This window comes from Antennarius striatus, chromosome 5 (assembly GCF_040054535.1).
Source record: "Antennarius striatus isolate MH-2024 chromosome 5, ASM4005453v1, whole genome shotgun sequence".
NCBI classification, from domain to species: Eukaryota; Metazoa; Chordata; class Actinopteri; order Lophiiformes; family Antennariidae; genus Antennarius; species Antennarius striatus.
Genome location: NC_090780.1, coordinates 18,929,410 through 18,948,298, shown reverse-complemented (window position 1 = coordinate 18,948,298; position 18,889 = coordinate 18,929,410). Strand labels below are relative to the sequence as shown.

General features: G+C 38.9%; 2 protein-coding genes across 4 annotated transcripts; both read left to right on the top strand.

The window, feature by feature from the left end:
* The first annotated feature begins 1,265 nt into the window (after positions 1–1,265).
* Positions 1,266–7,682, top strand: ubap1 (ubiquitin associated protein 1). Of its 2 annotated transcripts, none has more exons than XM_068316247.1 (7): positions 1,266–1,406; positions 3,425–3,473; positions 3,606–3,730; positions 4,193–5,008; positions 5,138–5,296; positions 5,851–5,952; positions 6,147–7,682. In XM_068316247.1, the coding sequence occupies exons 2-7, from the start codon at positions 3,434–3,436 to the stop codon at positions 6,285–6,287; spliced, it is 1,383 nt and encodes a 460-aa protein (XP_068172348.1). In that variant the 5' UTR covers positions 1,266–1,406; positions 3,425–3,433; the 3' UTR covers positions 6,288–7,682. The 2 variants fall into 2 exon arrangements, with proteins under 2 accessions (XP_068172348.1, XP_068172347.1); XM_068316246.1 differs by having other exon boundaries at positions 3,600–3,730.
* Positions 7,683–9,751: 2,069 nt separating this feature from the next.
* On the top strand, positions 9,752–18,863 carry dcaf12 (DDB1 and CUL4 associated factor 12). 2 transcript variants are annotated; one of them, XM_068316372.1, is made up of 9 exons: positions 9,752–10,174; positions 12,479–12,769; positions 13,442–13,720; positions 14,824–14,884; positions 15,061–15,254; positions 15,339–15,404; positions 15,608–15,770; positions 16,823–17,019; positions 17,132–18,863. In XM_068316372.1, exons 1-9 carry the CDS (start codon positions 10,115–10,117, stop codon positions 17,288–17,290), a joined length of 1,470 nt encoding a protein of 489 aa, XP_068172473.1. In that variant the 5' UTR covers positions 9,752–10,114; the 3' UTR covers positions 17,291–18,863. The 2 variants fall into 2 exon arrangements, with proteins under 2 accessions (XP_068172473.1, XP_068172474.1); XM_068316373.1 differs by having other exon boundaries at positions 9,753–10,174; positions 16,841–17,019.
* The last annotated feature ends 26 nt before the right edge of the window (positions 18,864–18,889 follow it).

Below are 18,889 nucleotides of genomic sequence, written 5' to 3'. Positions count from 1 at the left end.
ACTCTGCCTCAACATTCTGTATAAACACAATGGAGGCCTGAAGCAGTCTGTTATTTAGAATAAACAAACAAAAGGTGTTGAACAGAAGAGTCTTTCAATACAGCTGTTGCATAACCACTGTAAAAATCGCTAACAGACTGATCCAAAGGGCCGGTGACATTGTTGGACATTACCTGATGGTGATGTTGGAGAGGAGGACATTGACCAAGTTTAGGGTAATCCTGGAAAATGAGTACCACTTGCTGTACAGTACATTGATTGAACACAGGAATTCATTCAGTAGTAGGATGACCCTTCCTAAATATACTACTGAACGCCATAGGAAACTTTTCCTACCTGTGGCCATCCATGTACTTTTATTAGATATTATATACAGGTATACTTATTTATTTTGTTTGTTTTTTAATTAAAATTTCCTTTTCTCTATTCACTATGATAATTTCTCTTGTTTTGATATTTTCTTTTGTACTTTCTGGAGAAAAGCAATACAAAAAGCAATTCCACCCTCAATAAAGTATACTGATTAACGATAAAAAAACCTAAAAAATCAAGCGTGACCATTTTAAGTGCTTCCTGTAGGGCTCCTTAGTAGCCCCAAGCAGCAGTATAGTTTGCTCATTATTTGGGTGTCCTTTGTACACAAAATGTGTATGTTCCACAATTTGCGATGTTGTTTGTCACTATCATCAACCTTATAAATGTAGAATTGAATACACCAACACTTTCCCTTTGTGATAAATGTTTACCTAAACATTATCCTGCAAACATTACAAGTCTTCTTGTAATGTTTGCAAGATAATATAATTTTTTACTAAATTACAAATGTCATCATCTAGTCTATAAGAATAACCCCAGATCTCTGAGAGAATTCAATTTCAACATTTGGTTTGTTTTAGGTTTAATTAGTTTAAATAAATACACACCTGATGGCATTTTAACATGGTTTGCTACGTTGTCAATAAATGTTTCTGCATAATTCATGTTTTCTCTAATAACCGACATTCAGAGAGTTGCAGGTACATTTTTCTTTTCTCCTGCAATGCTCATAACCAATGGATTATTATGACGAACGTCAATCACACTTTTTATTACCTTACTTTAAATACATATGATCAAAGGATTTAAAGCTCTGTTCTTAATCCAGTCTAGGCGATCAACCATTTTTGACAGCTTCACACCTCCAGCTCACACAGCTGGATGCAAACTTGTGATTTTCTTACGTCATGCCATTGAATGACGTCAGAGAGGAAACAGTGGAAGGGAGCTGGACAAATCAAGATGGCGTCCCACGCTGAAGCAGGAAAGAGATGTCATGTATAAAACTCATTCAGAGAACAGTGTACACTTTACTGCCACCTCGACACGACGTCGGTCCATTTTACCAGAACAGGACGGAGGAGATACCGGTGAGAGGGTGTTTGACATGGGGGCAGGTTTTCTTCAGGGGCGGTGGCAGAAGAGTGGAGCGGTCCGTCCTAACCAGCTACATGTCGGTACAGCAGGGCCACTTCAGAAGCTAACTTAGCGTACTAACAAGAACGCTAGCTTTGCTTTATATATATTGACTACCAAGTGGTGAATGTTGTCTGTGACATCATTTTAATTCACTTTGATATTACATATATACAAAGAAGTGCCACACCCGCGTTAATTTATTCTCTTGAGTGTTAGTTAATGTTCACTGTTAGCATGTTGAGCTATGAGTATCGAGCAATAGTAAATATTAGCTTGTTGCTAATGAACGCTGCTGCAATTTGAGCAGAAGCTACTGTCTTGTACTTCATTGAAGCTGCTTTCAACATTATAGAAGTGATAAATAGGCTCGTCGGATTTTTTAAGTAAAATTGTGATGAATTATTGTTTGTCACTGCTGTCCTTTCGCTATCGGTTTTCGTAAAATGTGGTTCAGTTTTCCCTGAATTGGCTAACTTTCACGACATGTCGAGTTGGTGTAGTCGTTTCATGTATGAATGTGACACTAATTGCGCTCTAAAACGTGACCAGGCGACTTGCTAGCTTTTAACCATTGAAAACAAGATTGTTTTGTTGCATTCTGGTCAATGTAATCTAACGACATGACTACCAGATCAATATCATGTCAGGCTCAACCTTTAGACCTCTGATAAATAACCAATCGCGAGATGCACCCTGGTCGTGTGACCAATTCACGCACATCATACATAAATCATGGGAATCTAGAATAATGCTGTATTTCATGATGCATTTAAGTCAGGACTGGGACTATCTGCATTTACGATTCCCAAATTTTAATTTTGTAATTGTTGTTTTCTTTTTGTTTTGTTTTGTGCCCTGTGCATGTATTGGTCTCTTTGAGAATATGGGGACATTTGTAAAGAGTTCAATAGATTGCATTGAATTACAGATCACAGTAAATGTATTGCTACTTTGGTGTTTTCAGTAGGGGGAATTCAATGAATCAGATTTCTCAACAGAAATGTAGACATTTGCTGGTAATTTGATAAACTTGTACTTGTTCAGAATAAATTAGGACATTAAGGTCTAAGTGAAACAAAGCATCATTAAATCTGCTGTAAGATATTTCCAAATATGGGTGCAAGCTACAGAACAAACTTGCTGAAAAAAAAATCAATTATCTGAGGGTTTTTTTTAAGCAATTACCTATGGCTATCGAATATGTAAACCTGATAATTCTGCAACAACCACGTGAATCCAAGAAAAATATCCACTTGCTTTTGAGTGCAGGTTTGAATCATTACATTCCTGAGAAATTAATGTCGCTCTTTGTCTTGCTGGATTAAAAAAAAGGTTAAAATATTTTGTTCTACTTGTTGTTGTTTTTTTTATCTTTTTCAGTGACATTGTATTTTGTGAGAGGTTGGGGTTGTGTTGAAATGGCTAGCTTTAGATTATGGGGGGGGTTCTTTGATTTGAATTTGATCAGAATGAAAGTTACAAATTGCTGTCAAGTTTCCTCTTGGTCTTATTAAGTGGAGGCAGAACTGGGAAAGTGATCACATTCCAGTGAGCTGTGACCGTGTAAACTGTTAAATATGACCTTCCAGCTTGAAATCCACTGAACACCAAATGAACAATGAACTCTATATTTAGCTTTGATTCACAATAGAACACAGAGCAAAACGTTTCCCATTTCATGATAGTGAAAACAGTGGCTTCTCTGTGTTGCTAAAAATCAGGCGTAGTTTTGAAGCATGACCAGAAAATACGATTATCTGACTTCATAATCAGAGCAGCAGAAAGTAAAAAAAAAACACTGAAAAATCAGCTTGACCATGTGACATAAAAGCGTCATTGCAGTTGTGTGTGTTTGTCTGGAATTCACATTTTTGAAGGATCGCTAAGATACATTGAGCTTCGATTTATTTATACATGAAATTGTTTTGTCACTTGCTGCTCTCATACCAGATGTGTACTATGTTTTCAGAGTCTCTAAATGGCTGCGAGGAAGTCTGGATCAGATGCATACAACAATGGTGAAGGTTTATTTGAAATACTTCTTGTTCTACTGTTTGAAAACATGTACAGATATTTCCAGTCATATTGATACACACACTTCCAGTGTCTGTTTTTCAGATATCCTTTTTCTGTCTTCTATTAAGGTGCAGGCCCCATCAGCTACCTTGATGATGTTCCCTTCAAGATCAATGAAAAATTCCGTTGCCCAGCTAAAGTGGGTCTGCCTGTTGGATTCTGTCCACCAGACTGCAGATCTTTACTGTCGGACGCTCAGGTTAGTGAGGTATAGGAAAGATGTCGATTTTGCTTTGGTATTGCTTACATGTAGCTCTGCAGCATTATCTCAGCTAGCCAAAACTGTACTTAAGGTATTAAGATGTGCTCTCAATTTCTACATCTTGGATCTCATTTAGTCTTGCCAACCAGAGGAATCATCATTAACTCATGTCTTGTGATAAAATTCCTGCTTGCAGAAGTATTATGAATCTGTACTAAAATATATATTTTTAGTTGCCTCCTTTACAACAGACCTGCTTCAGGTTAGAGTGCCTCTCTTGTTTACAAATGTAGCATTTAGTCCTATTTTTTCCTGCAAGTTATTTCTGTGTTTTATCTCATGAGTTGAAATTGAAGTAGAATGTTGTTCTTTACTCATAATTATTTTTGCTTTCTCTGCTATTTTATCTGCCCTCTTTGCCCATCATCCAAATTCCTGTGCTCACTGCTGTCTCAACAGTATGACTTTTCTTTGGAGAGGCGTAGCGTGCGCTGGGGGGTTGAACTGGCTGAGGCCAGAGCGGCAGAGGCCAGAGCTCACGAGGCAGCAGCCAAGCAGGAGGCGGAGCGCAAGGAGTGTTTGGCAAAAGCCCAGAACATTGATGGTGGTGGAGGGAAGAAAGCCCGCTCTGTTGCAGAAGAACAGGACCTTCCACCACCGGCTTTGAACCCTGTCCTTGCTGGGCTGAGCCATAACGCTATCCTCACTCCACTGCCTGCCCCAAGCCTTGGCCCCAGGAAAACCCAGCCCAGCACGCCCCAGCCACACAGCCTCAATCTTGCTGACTTTGAGCGGGAAGAGGACCCCTTTGACAAACTGGAGCTCAAAACCTTGGACGATAAGGAAGAGCTTAGGAACATTCTTCAGAGCCAGACCCAGTCTATACCTCCACCTCCTGCATCACCACCAGAGGTCTCCCATCAAGGGTCGGCGTCACGTGGAAACAGCCCTTCCCCTCCCAGCACCAACTCCAACCTCCCAGCTAAACCTGGCTTTGCCCATAAACCCAATGGTTTGGTTAACTTGCTGGACATGGACAGAGTTGGAAGAGCAGGGTTTGAAACAGACGAACGACCCTGTAACATCCGCTCTCTGACCTTCCCCAAGCTCTCTGATTCTGGTGACCCGGAGCCAGCGATGTACAACCCAGTACCTGCACCCACCCCTGCTCCCGGACAAAACCTACCCAATGGTAGTCCATCAGCCATGCCCAAGACCCAGGTTATATTTGCCCCTGAGCCAACCACCCACACCAAAAGCGGTGCACCCAAACTGGTGAGCATGAGATGACAAACTGGTTCACATATTTGACTTACAGTCCTATATTGTGTCAGGTACAGAATCAACTTGTTATGTTTAATGTAGAATCTTGGTAACATTGCTGATGAACTGTTTTTAAACTAGGCCAACCCAGCATCAGGATATGCTGGGCTTCCATGTGGTGGAGCCCTGCTCAGCATGACCCCCAGTGAGCGTCAGTGCGTGGAAACCCTGGTGGGGATGGGCTACTCTTATGAGGGTGTTCTGCGGGCCATGCAGAGACAAGGGCAGAACATGGAACAGGTGCAGGTCCCTGACGCCCCATTGTGTAGAGATCTGCATTACTAATGTATTAACTGTCTCAGCCGCTTAGCTGTTCCTTGCATGTGTGCTTGTGTAATTGTGTTCAGTAAAGCATCAGTTGTGTTCATGTGTAGAAATCATTTTGACCTGAAATAAAGTCATTAAATCATCCTTTGGTCTCCAAAGTTATGGCAGTGATCTGCACAGCTAATACTAAAGCATGTAATTTGTCCAACTATAGTCACAGAACTATGGTGACTAGAGGAGATACTTAATGAAAGAAAAAAATAGAACAGGTCATGTGAAGTCATTATACCATATTTAAATGTTATCAGCTGGTTTTAAATGAGGAATTAACATAGCACATCCACAACTCATTAGATTAAGGTCACATCATCCATAAAGCAATCCCATGTATCATTAACATTTATTGGTTCCAATCCACTAAACTTATTCTCCAAAAAATAGCATAATGTATTTTTTATTTGTAATCTCAGCTCATGTGAAGATAATACATAAAATAGACACTTAACGATATTTATTTTGTGTTAAAGGTATTGGACTATCTGTTCGTCCATGGACGACTATGTGAGCGAGGCTTTGATGCAAGTGCAGTGGAGGAATGTTTAGAGATGTACCAATGCTCTGAGGAAAAGGTTGGTAGAAAAACAACAGGTAACACATCTGAATAACATGTACAGTGTTTATTAAGGAGTCAATTCAGAAAGCAGAATCTAGTCTTTGAGAAATTAGATAACCCCACATTATTATTTAGCAAACGTTTTACAGTTTAATCATAGTCTTTAGATTTCATGTGATCTGTAGCAGTATTTCTTTTCATTATTTCCAGGCCTTGCAGTTCCTTGAACTAATGTCCAGATTTGGTGAAATGGGATTTGAGCGGGATGCGATCAAGGAGGTGCTGCTCGTCCATAACAATGATCAAGACAAGGCTTTAGAGGACCTGATGGCTCGGGCTGCAGCTAGCTGAGCTAATCTAACCAGCCAAGCTAACCAGCCAACCAACCAAGGCCCTGCCCCGGGCTTGCCTCCCGCTACTACCCAACACAGGTCTTCTTCGTCTGCCTACCCTTATCACACCATGCCCTGCCCTTACCTTGGCTGTGGGCGGGACAGCTGGAAGACAGTTTTACTTTTCTGTTTATTGTGTCTCAGCACTTCTGAAAGACTGTATACCTGTGTTTTCTCTGAGAAGTCCTGGCGGTCGCTCCAAGTTAGTGCTGCAGAGGTATTTAAAGATGGGAAGAATGTGAGCTGGACAGGAGAAACTGCTATGGCTGTTTGATGCTGTTCTGATCTTCTATTTGAAAGTGTTAATCTGACAGTAGGGAAAGCTGCAGGATGAACAGAGGACCAGGTAACGGGCACTGAGCTTATCCCAGAAAGTCCAGATTGAACTTTTGGAACTCCCGAACAACTAAACTGCCGTTTTTGCATTGGTCAGTTGTTTAAATGTGGGAGGGATTAGGGGCCTTGAGGAAGCTCTTGTGAGAGTGAACCAACTACATTAAGAGACTAAAACAAAGGCCTTGTCGCTCGACATGCCTCAAGAAGTGCTCTGGTGCCTTGCACCTATCTCTGTTCTACTTTATTATTTCATGCACTTGCGTCTGATCTTTGGGAACATTTTCATGTCTCTGTGTTGATTCCATTTCCTTGCTTTCTGTTTTAGGAATTGCATTATTGATCCCCTAATCATAATTCAGAACATAAAAGATACTACTGCCCCAGTACGCTTTGACCTGCACTGGAATGGCCTGTTAAAGGAATGGGGAGACATGTGAAAAGATTCTCTGTAGGAAAAAAAAATTAGAAATGTTCCAAAGCCAAATGGCATAAATGTGTCACATACCGCACAGGTACACATTGTGTCATAATCCACTCACTCTCAGTAGTACACTGACACTTTCTTTTAAAAATAAAGAGTTTGATATGATAATTTAAGATATATTAATACACAAATGTGACCCTAAGGTCACATACTTTCTTTTTACAAACTGGAAAGGACTAACTTGTTAAAATGCAAGTGAGGGTTGTTTTTTTGTTTTTGTTTTTTTCCAACCACATCACAGTGCAATATTATGTGAGTGGCACTTTGAGCCTCGAGTCATTGTTGGGAGATTAAGAAGCTATCCTCAAGCCTCGCTGGATATTTGGATGTTACGGTTTGATTTCAGCAAAAATTCTATCGTTATTTTATTGATTTCATATCACATGTTTTAGGTTTATCTTGTCAACTTATTTTCTCATGTGTGCTAAGAAAAAATCTTGATTTTAGGTTCATTGGCATACCTACAATTTTAAATGAAAATTAAAACAAATGCACTCACTACATGACCGAAACATTAATAAAAAATTTATGGGATGTTTTGTCTATGGAACACGAGGAGCATTTATTTTTGTAGTGTGTCAATGGACCGCCTGTATTTCCTGCCACATATTTTTAAAATGCAAATCTCTTCAGTTGGACCATGGGACAAAATCTTGATCTTTGGTGGGACTGACCAGAATTGTAAAAGGCATGGTAACAGATTAAGGGCTTACAGGTGCAATGTGACTGGGAGAACTGGCAATTTGCTTGGGGGAAGTCCAGTACTTTGTTCTATGTTCAAAACTGTGAAAGAGAAACTTTGTAGGCACCAATCAATTTTAACTTTGGGTTTGATGAGGTTATTCAAATTGTAGTTCATTACCAAAAACAAATTGTACTTGTTTAATATGATATAATATTTTTGCAAATGTCTTCAAAATTTGCGGTATCATGCAAATAAGATCATCTTTGCAATATAGACTGTAAACTTAATATTCATTCCGCTATTTAAGTCACACATATGATGGTGTCCTTAGTTTTATTTTAGACTATTTTCTCTTAAGTTAGGAAAGTACAGTACCTAGTGCAGGAACATAACATAATGGGAAAAAAGGTGCCATGTTGGACTACATAACCTTAGTTAAACCAGCATTTTGTCAGTTTTTTGGTCAATTATGCGATCAAATTAGTGTTTTCATCTAAATGTATTTAACTGCCTTCTCTCTTTAATTACTGTGACAATAACAATACAGGACAGCGCAGATACATGTAAGTGCAATTATTGTCGGCTTACATAACTAATAGTCACACATAGCAAGTTGGCATCCGCTCTGATAGCCTCACATGTTTATGTGAATACAGTTTAGCAGGTTCTGGGCCTCCTTCGTTAATGCCTCCTCTCATATTTGTTACAATCGACCTGTGTGGACATTGCAACTAAATTCTTGTTATCGAGGGTACAATATTTTAGGTTTTCTCTGTGAGATACATTTTAATGTCACTGCATAATTCAACCTTAGAATATCTTCATTGTATAAAAGTTTGGTGAGGTGAGACTTCTTTCTCATGCTCCTGAGGTGAGACTGGCAAAATGTTATCTTTCTGCTTGAATGATTTGGTAAATCCACATGATTAAATGTGCACATCCTTTCAGTGGTGGGGTAATTTGTTGTTGATGGTGTTTTGTTTTTTTGCTTTGAAGCACGTTTGAATCACATTTTTTCATGAACAGAAGCATAATTTTTATTAATTTATCCCGATCACAATTGAACAAATAATTTTCAGTGACATCTGGATACAACTGTGTGATTTTGTTCATGGATATCAGTTGAGATCTTCTCTAGTGCCTATCTATCCAAGAACCTTGTCTACAAAGTGATGAATGGATGCCATGGTGGCTAGTCATTTATAATTTTAGGTTTTTAATCCAACTATGTCTTTGTGCCAATAGAAACAGTGAGCATCTTCAAAAAACCTGAAGTACCAGATACTCAGGATTATTTCTATTGGTATGTATTATGTTTTCCCTTTGTCATGAGGCTGACCAAATATTTACAAGACCGATCACATGAACAACTCCCAATCAAACTACCTGGTGGATCCTTATTTTTGACCCCCTCCCCTCCTCCAAATTAAATATCTTGATCCAGATTTTTGCCCAAATTTAACAGTCTATGTTGGTCTGAAGTATATTTCCCCACCAGGACACAAGGAATTCTGTTAGGCAGATTTTGCGTAATGCCATTTATAATCCAACACATAACACCTGCCCGCTGTCAGATTATTCAAGAGTGTGTAACACAAATAACCAGAACCTAGTAAAATAATATTTGGGTTTTGATGTACAGTGGTTTAGTTTTGTTTTTTTTAAAGGGAAAAAAACTAACAATTCAAACTTGGTTTGCTTTTTATGTACGCACGGATTGGAATAACAGTCATAATCATGACGATTTTAAAATAACTTTAGTACATTTTAGTAATTTCTTCTGAAAATGTTTTCTTGAAGCAGTAAAAGCGCGGAGTCAACAACCAGCGTCTCAATGATCTCACGCCGTCATTTTACGTACGCCGTTCACGCGTCTACGTCACTGGCGTGAACGCGCACGAACGACGTTCGCGTTCACGGACGACCTTGTTTTTGTTGATGTTTAATTTGAGTGCGGCTGCGCACTGCTCATTGCTTTCGCCTTCGGTGACGTGATTGAGCAGGAAAAAGGAGAGTGGAAGCCGTTCGGTAGTGGCCAACGACTTTGTTAAAGTGAGGAGGTTGTACGTCCGGCGTGGATCGTTATTTGGAAGTCTCCAACACGAATATAGCGACTGTCTTAACAGGCGGCTAACCTCTCCCGTATGTGATCGCCCCGACCTGCTCGTCGGACGCTGCTAGCTAGGGCCAAGGAACAAAATATCATATCGCCATTATATGATCCAGTGTCCAGCGTCACTTTTACCCTCCATGTGGGTGAGGGAGCTGTGTGTTTCAGATTATGGCGAGAAAAACAGTTAGCAGGAAAAGGAAGGCAGGGGAGCCCAAAGAGCAACAACAGGTAGGCGGAAACCGGTTTGTATCCATGTTAGCTAGCTGATATGGGCTGTGCTATCTGGCACTGAGCTAGCTGTCATAAGAAATAATATTGAACGGATTTGAACATATTTTGTTAAGAGAAAACTTAAGTAATTAGTTTATACAACAAATGCAATTTATTTTATCTTAAATGATCAGAGTATCACACTAAATTTCCATTTTAATCACGACTACTGTGTTATGTTTGAAACGGCTAACGTTAGCCGACTAGTTCGTTGTACTGCAGCAATGCTATGTTAGCGTTAGCAAAATGGCTAGCTGCCTCATCTCACAATCTGGAATTTAATCATTGTTTCCGTCAAATGGATTTATCGCAAATGGGTACAATTGCCTATCCCTTGTTCGGTATGAATATACACTCGTCATCCTCTTGGTACCGTCGATTGGCACCGTCGTGGATTTTGAATTATTCCTTCAGAAGCATGAATGAATCATGATTTTTAGTAGCGGTTTATCTCAGGTTAACGTACCTGAAACGTTTAATTAATAGTTGGTTAACTCGTATTACATGGACTTCTCCAAGAGAATGGAATAGTTTTTTTCTCTCTAGATTTTGCAGACAATAGTCCTATTCAATACGATGATTTTTCCGATGCAGTCGGACCTGAGCCCCCGTTGTCGACACACACGTTTTTGTGTGAAACCAGATACTGATATGACCTCGTCCTATTGTACGATGTGATTTTGCTGAGTCGTTTGTCAAAAAATCTTAGTTTTTTCTCAAATGATTCATCTGTATTATTAAACCAGGTCTTTATCGCTGTCTGTTGATCGTTCTTATCAGACAAAACTATCAATGCACGAAGAAGGAAACTAAGACAAACTCGGACCACAGAACAATTGAACTGCATATGTTTGTGTAAGAATAATCAGACAACAGTTAACCTTAGTAATCAACCATAGTGATATCATATGCAATTTTTAGTTTGAGTTATTTACATCCACATCTAATTTCTATGTGAACAATAAACATGGTAAGGATTTTCATGGTATAGTGCTTCATTAACACGCCTATGACGCTATGACGATGACCAATCTGACAGTTTCTGCATCTTCTTTTATTTATTGGGATTTCCAAATAATAAAATGTGTCCCCTTTGAAAAAAAACCCACAATCTGGTGTATTCATATTTAAACATGTATTTATTCAATGAAAGACTAATTTATTTCTCACTAAAATGGTGAATGAGGTTCGGCCCCATAGGTCTTATGAAGTCTCCTCATTGTAAGACATATAGACCACAACACATAAAGGTGGCCAATGATACTAATTCAATGCCTTAGTTTGTGCCATACCTGTCCTGCCACATACATGTATGTTATATTTGTTGTCCATTTGTTGGCCCAAAACTTACACCACAATAGAAACATTCAAATAAGGTTTTCCATTAGAACTGATGCAATCAATTACTGTAAAATTAGTAATTCCTCTGTCAAAAGAATACAGTATAAGCTAGGTTGTTTGACAAAGTAGTTGCTATCATTAAGAAATTAAAGTTCCAACCTATTAAAAGTAAGGATATCTTACCTGACAATTAATGAACAGCCTGGATTGCAAATTAGCCCATAGAAGCCACTTAGTTATACTTCCTGCTTTGGTAAATTTTGACAGTGCTATTGTCCGTATTTCTGACAAACTAATCCTGTATAATATTCTTTGTAATTTATTTTTAGAATGAAAGACCTTCATTTTCTCGCTGTATAGGCTCTAGAGAATGATCTGCTGTGTTTACACATTGATTAATTTGGACTTAACATGGACTTTAAACCACGGTGTCTGCAATTGTCCTTAGTGTTATTCTTGACAGGCTATGTCATAGCTGATTTCATTTTTCATGCTCTCTTATTTAATTTTTTATAAAACAAAAACAAAACATTTTCTCTAGCAAACAATTGTTAATAAACTCTTGGTAAAAATGCAGTTGTGGCGTTGGTGATATTTAGAACTACTTGATTAAAATTCCTGTTAATAAAGTTTAATTGCTCATGTTATCTACACTTCTGTTCATATTCCCTCTTGTCAATTCAAAATTCTATTAGTTCAAAAAAATATTATTTGTACCCAAGTGGAAATTGAAAGCACATAACACAGGATTGGTATAAAAGTGTAAACATTAACAGTGTAAACATAAACAATCATTAAATAATAAAGAAAAACACTTTGTTAAATAATAATTCAGAACCTAGTGAGTTAGTTCAAAACCTAAATTTGTGATTCCTCTTCCGAAAATCTTCAGTCCCTTGACTTTTGCTTCTCCTTCCATAGCTGGGCTGGTGTCAGGGGACACACAAGCGAAGCCGTGTGTCTTGTTCGTCACGTCATGCCCAGCAGTGGTGGTGCAGTCGGCGCTCAGTGGTGTGTGCCCTTCGGGGGCGGGAGTTCAGACCTCAACAGCAGCACGAGTTTCGTCTCCAGCGGAGCCTGCGGGGCTTTGCTGCCGGCAGGCTCCCTGGCATCCTCAAGGAGAGGGAATTCTCTCTGGGTCAACTCAACAAGGTGTTTGCTTCTCAGTGGCTAAATCATAGGCAGGTGGTGTGTGGGACCAAATGCAACACGGTGAGACGTCGTTTTGTTAACTCCCTTTCTTGTCTGTTAGATTTTGTGCTAATAAGTATTCCCATTTATTGCTAATTTGTCATGCAATGCTATGTCACTGAGTGGAGGTCATAACTATAATATGTAAGAAACTGAAGATGACATTTTTGACCAACTTTGGTAGAAAATGTTAAAGGTTTATGTTTAATAATACAAACAGTCCTCAACTTATGAACACAATTGGTTCTGAGGGGTTGTTCAAAAGCCGAATTGTTGATAAGTCATTATTTATTAATTTCAATCTATAATCGCCATTTAAGGCTTCAGTAGTTGGATATGGCGGCGTGCGGTTGTTCGTAAATACGAATTTTCGTAGGTCAGATGTTTGTATCATAAAGACTACCTGAATATGGATGAATGCATAACTTTTTCATTGATATTACATGGTCTATAATAATATAGTGACAAAAAATGTAATTTACCTATTTAAAAAATCTTTGTTACCTTAAAAGAATATTTTCTATTCCTTTACACGTGAATTAAAAGATAGTTTTAAATTTAGCAAATTATGATTCTTGATCACCAGTGAATGGTCCATGTCTGATCATATTTACACTTGGGCAGTTTCCTTGGATTTTCTCAATATCCAAGCCTGTTGGACTAACCCGATGTCTTTCACTCCCGTACCTGTAGCTTTTTGTAGCCGATGTCCTAACGGGACACACAACATGCATTCCCATGCTGAAGGACAGGGAGTGTCGTGATGGTGGCTCTGGGGTGGTGGGTGCAGTGGTGTCTGGGCGACATTACCACTCCACAGCAGGCCCTCGTTCCCGGATGGACCAGCAGGGCTGCGGGATCCACGCTATTGAGCTCAACCCTTCCAGAACACTGCTAGCCACCGGAGGAGATAACCCTAACAGCCTAGCCATCTACCAGCTGCCCACACTGGATCCTGTTTGCGTTGGAGATGTAAGTAGTTTGAATGGCCTCTTTGGATAATTTGTGTCTTTCTCCATGACTTTTATAGCTGATTTAGTGCTTCATCAGTGGAGATGTTCTTGAAATGACAACGTAGCATGGTTAGGAGCGAAACATCTCCACAAATTTTAAAATAATTGCGAAGAATTTGATCCAGAGTTAGATTTAGTTGATATAAGGCAAAATTCCCGGCACACTCCAGCTGGTCTGGCACATAGGGAGACGAACAACTACTAATATTCAGAGTCACCAGTTCCTTAACTGATGCTGATTCCCAACTGACAGACATGTTTCTTTCCAGCTGTCACTGGCAGTGATTGGTAACAGGACTTTTCAGTCCATGCTGGTCATGACGATGTCTCACGTCACCGGCAGAAACTTCAAAAAAGTTTTAAAAAAAAAAGTCTTGGTTCACTAAAGTTACTTGAGAAATAAATGGTTAAAACAGAGTAATATGAAAATATAAAGTAAAAAATTAGAGTAGAGTATAACTTTTTTGATCCCTTAAGGAGGTTCCGTCAGGGAAATTAAAATCTCCGTCACACACAGCACAGTGGGTATACAAAACACAGAAAAAGCACACAGAAAGCACCAGTTATATATGGGTAAGATACACCCTGAACACATTATTTATATTATTTATGTACAGTATCATTTAAAGTAATAATGACTTGTGTGAGTTTTGCTTTATTTTTGAGAAATCTTGGTCACACAGGTTAAAGATATGATTAATGCTCGTGCAACTGATCAGTAACATACTGTGGTGTCTTGACATGACAAATGAGAGCAAGATTTTACAGCAGTCATATCCAATCATGAACTTAATATATCTTTAAGAGGAATCGATGATACGAGAATTTCTTCAGCCCATGCTGTCATTGCATTCCTCTGCAGCATTCAGTCAAGATAATCCCTCGTTTATTTATTAGTCGCTGACGGGGGTAGCCACAAATACGGAGCTCTTAGTGGGGGAGGGAACACCTCAGGTCTCTACAATAGAAGAGGAAACACTGCACATAGGGGTGTTGTAAAGGTTCTTCCCCCTTTTTTTCCTTTGCTTTTCTTTTTTTACATAGTATGCACTTGTTTTCCAGGATGGCCACAATGACTGGATCTTTTCCATAGCGTGGATCAGTGACAACATGGCAGTTTCTGGTGAGTTGTGTCTGTTTGTGTTTTGCTGTATGAATGGATTCTGTTATGTCATTGTTTTAATTACATATTAGTTCCTTTACAGACCTTGATGACATTCCATAGTGTTTAACTGTCACTTTTACATGCCAATAGTAAAAACAGTTTTTAATCTAGATATTTCATTGTCACATATCCAGGGTCCAGAGATGGCTCTATGGGCCTGTGGGAGGTAACAGAAGATGTACTAAGCCAGGCAAAGCTTGGTCAGAATGAAGAGGCTGTACCCTCCTATGCCCATATATCCCACCGTGCCCTCAAGGACATCCCAAAGGAGTATACCAACCCATACAACTGTAAAGTTCGTGCTCTGGCCTTCAACAACAACCAAAAAGTAAAGGATATTTAGATTGGTTCTTGCAACTCAGCTTGAGTCATTTACATTGGTCTTACCGTGTTGTTTTTTAACCATTCCCAGGAATTGGGTGCTGTTTCCTTGGATGGCTATTTCCACCTCTGGAAAGCTGAGCACAGCTTGTGCAAGGCAAGTCTGAATATGATTGATTGATTAATTGATATGTAGTCGCTATCATTTGTTTTTAAACACATTTTCACAGTGAGAAATATATAATAATAAATATCCTAAATGAATGCTCACAACCATCCATGTTGGAAAAGATACAAGGAAGTGCAGAATGAATTTTCTTCAGTGTTTTATATTGAACCGTTACTGGTGTTTTCTTCTAGATACTGTCCACCAAACTGCCTCACTGCAAAGAGAATGTGTGTCTGGCCTATGGACAGGATTGGTCAGTGTATGCTGTGGGTTCTCAGGCCCACGTTTCCTTTTTGGATCCTCGGCAGCCGACACACAGTATCAAGTCTGTCAATTCCAGAGAGAGAGGAAGTGGTAAGTGACCTGTCAAATCCTGAAGCAATGTAATGGCTCAACCTTTAAGTAGCTGGGACATTCATGAAGTCTATTTAAAGTACACTTTATCGCAGTTAAGTGTATGAAACATTTTAGTTATTTCTGTGTTGTTTATATGTTTTTTCCTCCATATGTATCTGACAGTTTGAAATGGACGTGTAACATTCTTATCATTCACAATCTCTGGAATCACAGTTGCATCTATTCATTGTATATTTGTTTGTATCCGGTGGCCTCAATCCCAATTCTTTGCTTTTAGCCCTAGCGCTTGCTCCTTCCCTCTCCATTTTGCATGTTTCCCCGTGCACCGGTGTGTAATGTTTCTTTAGGGGATAGAGGGGCTGTGGGCCTTGAGCCCTCCAGATGTACATATGTATTCAGATTCAGACTTAAAATTGATAAGAAGATGGGGACAGAAAGTCCCAGAAAACTTTGAAAGGAAAAAAAATTGTAGATGTCTGCTATTCCTATAGAAGTGCATAAATGTGGCACATTTTCATTAATAACCCACCAAAAAATGTTAAAATTCAGTCATGTCTTATTAATGTAGATGTTAATTAATATGTAATTGATTGATGTAATGCGCACTTAAAAAGAGTAGCTATTTACGTTACGTGCCATTCTCATCTAGTTTTGAACAATAAACATGTATTTTTATGTTTTAGCAATCCAGGCATCTAATCTCATTCCCAGTAGAAATCTGCTTTCAAACTGTTGTTGCAGTGACTTGAGTTTTGTACCTGTTTACCAAAGTATAAATGTCTGATATTTACCTTAAACATAACTAAACTTATCTACTAATAAGATAAGGAGTTGTGCCCTATTTCCAAGACAAGCGAAGCAAATACAACATCTATCCTTCATACCTCTGCTTGGAGGGGTGATCCAAAAGTGAGGAGAACTTGAAGCATAGGGTAAAAGAGAAGAGTTGGGTTTGTGCCGAGGGCTGTGTGGAAATCCAGCACTATATGTTAGGAAGCATAAAAAAACAAGAGTGATGATATTTACTTCTGAATTTCTTTGCATTGAAGATATCTGTATGTGTGCAGGGATCCGGTCAGTGAGTTTCTATGAGCACATTGTGACAGTGGGCACTGGCCAAGGTTCTCTTCTCTTCTACGACATACGGGCCCAGAGATTCCTGGAGGACCCTTTGAATATAGCTGGGGGCTACCTGAAGTGCCCAGGAGATGGCATCCTGAAGCTCACTACAGGCAAAGGATGGCTGGTACACATTTTTTTTTTAAACTGTTTTTGAAAGTTGGAAACTAATGTTAAATCATTGCAATTACAAATAAAAATTGTCTTTTCTACTCACGCATGAACTCTACTCTTTGCAGAATCATGATGAGACGTGGAGGAGTTACTTCTCAGACATTCATTCGTTCCCCAACGCGGTGTACACCCACTGCTATGATGACTCTGGCACCAAACTGTTTGTAGCAGGTGGACCACTCTGTTCTGGACTGCATGGAAACTATGCTGGACTGTGGAGCTAGTTTTTTTATTTTTTATTTTATTTTTTATTTTCTCCATCACCACATCCTCGTCCACATTTTGACCTTATCAGCCCTTCCATCTTTCCGTTCAAGTCCGTCAACACCACTATCTTTGGAATCCCTCTTGCTCATGTAAATCTCAATGTCTTTCTCATGTGGACTCAGGAGCATGACCTTGACCCCACCATATCACGACTTTGGATATTGCTGTTTGTGTGTATTTGTGTTTATCCCTTCTTCAATAAGTATTCCGTTGCTTCTTCCACATCAGCTTCTCCTTTTTTATTTTAAATGAAATTGTAAAAATGTGATGACCAGTAATTTTTTCAAAAGCTGCAAAATCTGCCATTATGAAACTCAAGAAAAGATTTTTTTATAGAAAGCTAAAAGTAAAGTAGGACATCTTCTCATAATTTTAAACATTTACATCTGTTCCACAGGGAGTACGCTACAATCCTCTACTGGCTTCTTTTGTATGTAAGGATAGTGTTTACTGCTGCTTCCTCAGTGTTAAATAACAGCGTCTTTGTGATGTTACTGTGGAATTTTCTCCCAAAGGTTTTTTTTCATTCTCTCAATGAAATGGACAGCAATAAAAAGCGAGGGTGAGACACTGAAGGGAATATATTTTGAAGGACTGAACCGGAGTGCAGTTTGACAATATATAGATAGTATTTACTGGCAGGAACAGCCTGTCCTGTCCCACGTCAATCACCAGGAACTCCTCTCTCCTCTTCTTGGAAGTAGAACTAAGAAGTCAGTAAAAACGGGACTTTGTGTTTAGATTTTTTTCAATGCGGTGATGGTGATATTGATTAATCCCAGCAATTGTATATTTTATTTAATTTTTTTGACTGTGTGTTTTGACAAACATCCCCCTAAAAATTCAATCTAGCTTTGTTTGTATTTATTTTCCCCCTTATCTGTCACCTTTAATCAATCAGGGGTGCTTATACCTGCTTCTTTTGAAGAACAAATGACCATTTTGCCCATTGCTATGATCCTGTTTTCTTTCACCAGAATGTTGTTCAATTCCTCATCTGCAGCTGCTCTGGTGTAATTTTTTATTTTGGCGTCAAGTCAAATCTAAGCCTTCTTGTCACGTTTATAAAGAATTCTTTTGTTTGGTACCAAGGAGCAAGTGATTTAGCACTTTTCCTTGTTTGGTAGAGGCAGGGTAGTCCTGAGTCATGATTTTGCCTTCCTCAGGTCTTTCTGTGAAAGACTGCCACAGGTGATCATCGTTTTCCTTTTCTACAGGATTCATGATAATGATTGAAAAGTGAAACCCCGATTCCTACCACAAATTTAACAAATAAGCTACACTTTTGAAGTGTATTTTATATATCAGTGTGTGTGTATGTGTAAAATACTTGGGGATAACTGCATACATTTTTATGTATATGTCTGAGGAAGTGTGTGGATTTATGTCTATTCGTGATGCCCTGTTTTTTTATAAACCTCATGAATGTTTTTACAAATGACTCAATTTGAGGATATTGTAAGATGAGCGTCTGAAAAAAGCAACATATTGAATCTTTAAATATAGAAAATAAAAATGTCTATGATGTAACGCTTCTTTCTTTCAAGGTACACCTA

What these genes read in the sequence shown, in the direction of transcription:
- ubap1 (XM_068316246.1), top strand. Translation starts at nt 3,434, where the DNA reads ATGGCTGCGAGGAAGTCTGGATCAGATGCATACAACAATG. An exon ending in AAGGGCAGAACATGGAACAG is followed by an intron (nt 5,297 to 5,850) that starts GTGCAGGTCCCT and finishes TTTGTGTTAAAG; the next exon opens with GTATTGGACTATCTGTTCGT. An exon ending in ACCAATGCTCTGAGGAAAAG is followed by an intron (nt 5,953 to 6,146) that starts GTTGGTAGAAAA and finishes CATTATTTCCAG; the next exon opens with GCCTTGCAGTTCCTTGAACT.
- dcaf12 (XM_068316372.1), top strand. Translation starts at nt 10,115, where the DNA reads ATGGCGAGAAAAACAGTTAGCAGGAAAAGGAAGGCAGGGGAGCCCAAA. An exon ending in TGACAACATGGCAGTTTCTG is followed by an intron (nt 14,885 to 15,060) that starts GTGAGTTGTGTC and finishes TCACATATCCAG; the next exon opens with GGTCCAGAGATGGCTCTATG. An exon ending in TTCCAGAGAGAGAGGAAGTG is followed by an intron (nt 15,771 to 16,822) that starts GTAAGTGACCTG and finishes TTTGCATTGAAG; the next exon opens with ATATCTGTATGTGTGCAGGG.